General features: G+C 48.2%; 1 protein-coding gene across 1 annotated transcript in view; it reads left to right on the forward strand.

Annotated features, from left to right (window-relative positions):
• LOC124712919 overlaps nucleotides 1–4,083 on the forward strand; it is a 60,830-nt gene extending 56,747 nt beyond the window's left edge. Inside the window, exons 5-6 of the mRNA XM_047242912.1 lie at nucleotides 2,962–3,103; nucleotides 4,067–4,083. Of these exons, the coding sequence (XP_047098868.1) occupies nucleotides 2,962–3,103; nucleotides 4,067–4,083 (159 nt within the window). The remainder of the gene's footprint in view (nucleotides 1–2,961; nucleotides 3,104–4,066) is intronic.
• Nucleotides 4,084–6,000: the final 1,917 nt, after the last annotated feature.

A 6,000-nucleotide genomic window follows, 5' to 3' on the forward strand; every position in this document is an offset into this window, starting at 1 on the left:
TTCGTTGTTTGGGAAGATGAAGTCCTTGAATGGCTGCAAATGGTCTCCAGTTAGCTGAACATAAGCATTTGCTGTCAATGAGCAGTTGAGTTGGACGAGAGGACTCAGTCCATTCAATGTAAATGCAGCCCACACCATGATGGAGCCACAACCAGCTTGCACACTGCCTTGTGACAACTTGGGTCAATATTTGGAGATGGTATCTGTTCTTTCGGACATGTCCGAAACAGCAGATACCGTCTCCATATATAGTTAAGCCTAACCGGACATTGACCTTCTTTGCCTGACGGATGCACACACATTGCCCAAACTCTTACAGGACTCAGTAAGATTGTCTGCCGCGAGTAATGAGTGTAGTGGGCAGGGACAATACGAATGTAGTGTGTGGACATTAAGTTGGGAATGTGGGTCTCACGGGGAGCGTGCAAGGGATAAATCCCTGCCGTCGCACTATCCTCTGTGCCCTCGGAAGTTCAGATGGATAGAGCGTCTGTCATGTAAGCAGTAGATCCCGGGTTCGAGTACCGGTCAGGGCACAAATTTTCAGCTGTCTCCGTTGATGTATATCAGCGCCTGTCGACAGCTTAACGTATTGATTTAATTATCATTTCACTTGGGTCGATGGCTTCATGGGGTATGCTCCACACTCTAACCCAACCATCAGTTCTTATGAACTGAAATCGGGACTCATTTGACCACGTCACGGTTTTCCAGTCGCCTAGGGTCCAACTGTTGTGCTCAACAGCCCACAAGAGGTTCTGCAGGCGATGCCGTGCTGTTAGCAATGGGAATGGGGCTGCTATAGCCCATTAACGCCAAATCTCGCCGCACAGTCCTTATAGATCATTCACCGTACGTCCCACATTGATTTCTATGTTTATTTCAAGCAGTGCGGCTTGCCTGTTAGCACTAACAAGTGTAGGCAAATGTCGCTGCTCTCGGTCGTTAAATAAAGGCCGTCGGGCATTGCGTTCTCTGTGATGAGAGGTAAAGTCTAAAATTTAGTATTCTCGGCACACTGTAGACACCGTGGATTTTGGAATATTGAATTTCCGAAATGGAATGTGCCATGCGTCTGGGTCCAACTGACATTCCGCGTTCAGTCTTAATTACAGTAGTGCGGCCATAATCACGTCGGAAACTTTTTCAAATGGATCACCTGAGTGAAAATGCAGCCCTGCCAATGCCCTGCCCTTTTATACCTCGTGCACGTGATACTACAGCCATCTGTGTGTGTGTATATCGCTATCCCATGACCTGTCACCTCAGTGTAGATGCTTTCGTCGTGGAACACCCAGCATGCATCATATATGCTACTGGCCATTAAAATTGCTGCACCACGAAGATGAAGTGCTACAGACGCGAAATTTAACAGACAGGAAGAAGATGCTGTGATATGCAAATGATTAGCTTTTCAGAGCATTCACACAAGGTTGGCGCCGGTGGCGACACCTACAACGTGCTGACATGAGGAAAGTTTCCAACGATTTCTCATACAGAAACAGCAGTTGATCGGCGTTGCCTGGTGAAACGTTGTTGTGAAGCCTCGTGTAAGGAGGAGAAATGCGTACCATCACGTTTCCGACTTTGATAAAGGTTGGGTTGTAGCCTATCGCGATTGCGCTTTATCGTATCGCGACATTGCTGCTCGCGTTGGTCGAGATCCAATGACTGTTAGCAGAATATGGAATCGGTGGGTTCAGGAGGGTAATACGGAACGCCGTGCTGGATCCCAACGGCCTCGTATCACTAGCAGTCGAGATGACAGGCATTTTATCCGCATTGCTGTAACGGATCGTGCAGCCACATCTCGATCCCTGAGTCAACAGATGGGGACGTTTGTAAGGCAACAACCATCTGCAGGAAAAGTTCGACGACGTTTGCAGCAGCATGGACTATCAGCTCGGAGACCATGGCTGCGGTTACCATTGACGCTGCATCACAGACAGGAGCGCCTGCTATGGTGTACTCAACGACGAACCTGGGTGCACGAATGGCGAAACGTAATTTGTTCAGATGAATCCAGGTTCCGTTTAAAGCTTCATGATGGTCGCATCCGTGTTTGGCGACATCGCGGTGAAGGCACATTGAACTCGTGTATTCGTCATCGCCATTCTGGCGTATCACCGGGCGTGATGGTATGGGGTGCCATTGGTTACGCGTCTCGGTCACCTTTTGTTCGCATTGACGGCACTTTGAACAGTGGACGTTACATTTCAGATGTCTTACGACCCGTGGCTCTACCCATCATTCGATCCCTGCGAAACCCTACATTTCAGCAGGATAACGCACGACCGTATAATGCAGGTCCTGTACGGGCCTTTCTGGATACAGAAAATGTTCGACTGCTGCCCTGGCCAGCACATTCTCCAGATCTCTCACCAATTGAAAGCGTCTGGTCAATGGTGGCCGAGCAACTGGCTCGTCGCAAAACGCCAGTCACTACTCTTGATGAACTGTGGTATCGTGTTGAAGTTGCATGGGCAACTGTACCTGTACACGCCATCCAAGCTCTGTTTGACTCAATGCCCAGGCGCATCAAGGCCGTTATTACGGCCAGAGATGGTTGTTCTGGGTACTGATTTGTCAGGATCTATGCACCCGAATTGCGTGAAAATTTAATCACATGTCAGTTCTAGTATAATATATTTGTCCAATGAATAGCCGTTTATCATGTGCATTTCTTCGTGGTGTAGCAATTTTAATGGCCAGTAGTGTAGTTGAGTCTGCTTAAGATGATCGCTGACAGCTAGCAGCGCTGTTGCCAACTTTCAACTACTAACTGAAAACAATAGCCATCTACAGATCAATGACAACACTGAGGCGTTGCCATAGAGATGTTTACAAATTGGCGTTACGTGATTGGTTGAGGTAGCCGCTGCCAAGTCACTGCGGCTGTCAGGGAGCAGCCTGCAGCGACTCGACTGTAGCTGCAGAGTGTGTGAGGGGGATGTGCCGCAGGACAAGACGTCGCCGGCGGCGCTGGAGCTGTACCACGTGGTGATGGCGCGGCGCGGCCGCCTCAGCGCCGAGGAGCTGGGGGAGTCGGGCCGTCGCTGGGTGGACCAGTCGGCCTGCCTCGCCGTGGCGCTGTCGCGCATCCGCCGCCGCCTGCGCGTCGCCGACCAGAACCGCCTGACGCTGCGGCTGCGCGCCGTGCCGCCCTACTTCCGCAGCGTCTGGGGGCAGGCCTTCGCCTTCACCGACGACCTCACCACCAGGTCAGCGCCGCCGGTATCGCTATACTGCCAGAGCCACGGCGAAGGGTGCGCCTCACACCGCTATCTTTTCCCCCTCTTCCATTTTTCGGTAATCTCCAAGAACGATTGCCTATCGAAGTCGCTGGGTCCAAACGATACATATCGAACGTGCGATCGTAAATCGATCGTGCGACTTCGGTGGCGGCTGTTGTGATCAATCATTTGTGATCGTCATTTTTATCTGTTTTCCGTCGTTCCATTAGTTGCTCTAAGTTACACACCTCCGCGAATTGTTTGTGTGTTGCGAGGGAAACCCAGACGATTTATGTCGTTAGTGAGTGGGATGTCTGGTGTTCTTGACGTTTCTTCGGCGGATTCTCTCACATGGAAAACTCTAAGGCCGGTTGCACACACGGCGGATTTTTTCCGCCGCGGTCAGTTGACCGTTGCCACTCGCAGAATTCTAGCGTTTACACACATGGCGGTAAAATCTCCGTCGTCAGCAGCTCACGTGTTGCAGGCTGTTCGCTTTGCGGTGCGCTTGGGCATCTAAACGAGTCGGGCAGTTTTTTACTGGCAGTGCTCGTTCATGATCAAACCAGTTTACACAAGTTTACTACTTTATTTGAAGTATTTGTTGCTTTTAAGCACACGGTGTCGTCTGAAATGAACAGAGTGCGAATTATAAGTTTATTGTTATTACATCGACGAATGAAAAGGAGAAGAAATAATCGACTAATTTCGGTGCATCCAATTAATGAAAGAAGAAGGGAGGCTGGAGCTTTCTACACGTTGTTTGAAGAGTTGAGGCAGGATGACACGAAATTCTTCAATTATTTCAGAATGTCGGTGTCCACCTTTGACAGGCTCCAGGGGCGGTTGAAAGACACTATTCAGCGGAAAAATACCAAAATGAGGAATTGTATTCAGCCTGTAGAAATCTTGGCAATAACACTGAGGTAAGTTTGAGATAACCATTTTCAAACTAGTTTTAAAGTAACGGTATTTAATGACAAAATTCCGGAGAAAGATACAAAATATCTACATTACCAAAACTTTAAATAAACAGACACACATTAGTACACAATATAGTATTAGAAATTGATGTCCATTGTTGTGGACGAATTCATTATCTATGTCTAGATTACTCATGTCTGAAAGAAGAAACCAGTTAACAAGTGTGAACACCACGACTCGACTCCATTCACACTGAACAAAACAGCTGTCGACGATAGAAAACGTGCATTTGGTCAAGTGCGCCACTACTTTGGCCGTGCCGGTAGAATTGCCGTCGGCGCCAGTGGCTGCCGGCGGTCACATAGCTACCGCCGACGTCAGATTTACCGCTCGTTTTTTCTTCCGATTAATGTGCAAGCTCTGACTTACTCCTGTGCACCACTGTGGGAACGGCGGCGACGGTCAATTGACCGCTGCGGAAAAATCCGCCGTGTGTGCAACCGGCCTAATTCCATGTTCATACAGCGTACAAAATTGTTCGACTTTTTGTCGCAAATATGGAGTACTACCGGACGAAGAAAGAAGGGACTGTGTAGACCGTGGTGGTGCGAAGTGTGTAAAACTTCGTAAGAACAGTTTCGATGCTCTGGCGTGCCACAGGGGAGTGTTATGGGACCATTGCTTTTCACAATATATATAAATGACCTAGTAGATAGTGTCGGAAGTTCCATGCGGCTTTTCGCGGATGATGCTGTAGTATACAGAGAAGTTGCAGCGTTAGAAAATTGTAGCGAAATGCAGGAAGATCTGCAGCGGATAGGCACTTGGTGCAGGGAGTGGCAACTGTCCCTTAACATAGACAAATGTAATGTATTGCGAATACATAGAAAGAAGGATCCTTTATTGTATGATTATATGATAGCGGAACAAACACTGGTAGCAGTTACTTCTGTAAAATATCTGGGAGTATGCGTGCGGAACGATTTGAAGTGGAATGATCATATAAAATTAATTGTTAGTAAGGCGGGTACCAGGTTGAGATTCATTGGGAGAGTGCTTAGAAAATGTAGTCCATCAACAAAGGAGGTGGCTTACAAAACACTCGTTCGACCTATACTTGAGTATTGCTCATTAGTGTGGGACCCGTACCAGATCGGTCTGACGGAGGAGATACAGAAGATCCAAAGAAGAGCGGCGCGTTTCGTCACAGGGTTATTTGGTAACCGTGATAGCGTTACGGAGATGTTTAATAAACTCAAGTGGCAGACTCTGCAAGAGAGGCGCTCTGCATCGCGGTGTAGCTTGCTCGCCAGGTTTCGAGAGGGTGCGTTTCTGGATGAGGTATCGAATATATTGCTTCCCCCTACTTATACCTCCCGAGGAGATCACGAATGTAAAATTAGAGAGATTAGAGCACGCACGGAGGCTTTCAGACAGTCGTTCTTCCCGCGAACCATACGCGACTGGAACAGCAAAGGGAGGTAATGACAGTGGCACGTAAAGTGCCCTCCGCCACACACCGTTGGGTGGCTTGCGGAGTATAAATGTAGATGTAGATGTAGATGAAATACCGTTTACAATTTCATTGCGGACTGTGCGGAAAACGAACGAGTATCAGAAAGAATACATGGTTCGACTCTTCCAAATTATCCATCCAGACGATCGTAATGGACTTTCACATGACGACAACGCCGACGACGAGTGAGGTAAGTTGTCTCCTTTGCAATTACTAGTATTTTTGTAACGCTCTTCTTTTGTCGTTGCTGCAATTACAACTGTAAACATACAACACCCGCCCCCAGAGCCGCATGATCGATTTACGATCGCACGTATGATATGTATC

Source organism: Schistocerca piceifrons, chromosome 1 (genome assembly GCF_021461385.2).
Source record: "Schistocerca piceifrons isolate TAMUIC-IGC-003096 chromosome 1, iqSchPice1.1, whole genome shotgun sequence".
Classification (NCBI taxonomy): domain Eukaryota; kingdom Metazoa; phylum Arthropoda; class Insecta; order Orthoptera; family Acrididae; genus Schistocerca; species Schistocerca piceifrons.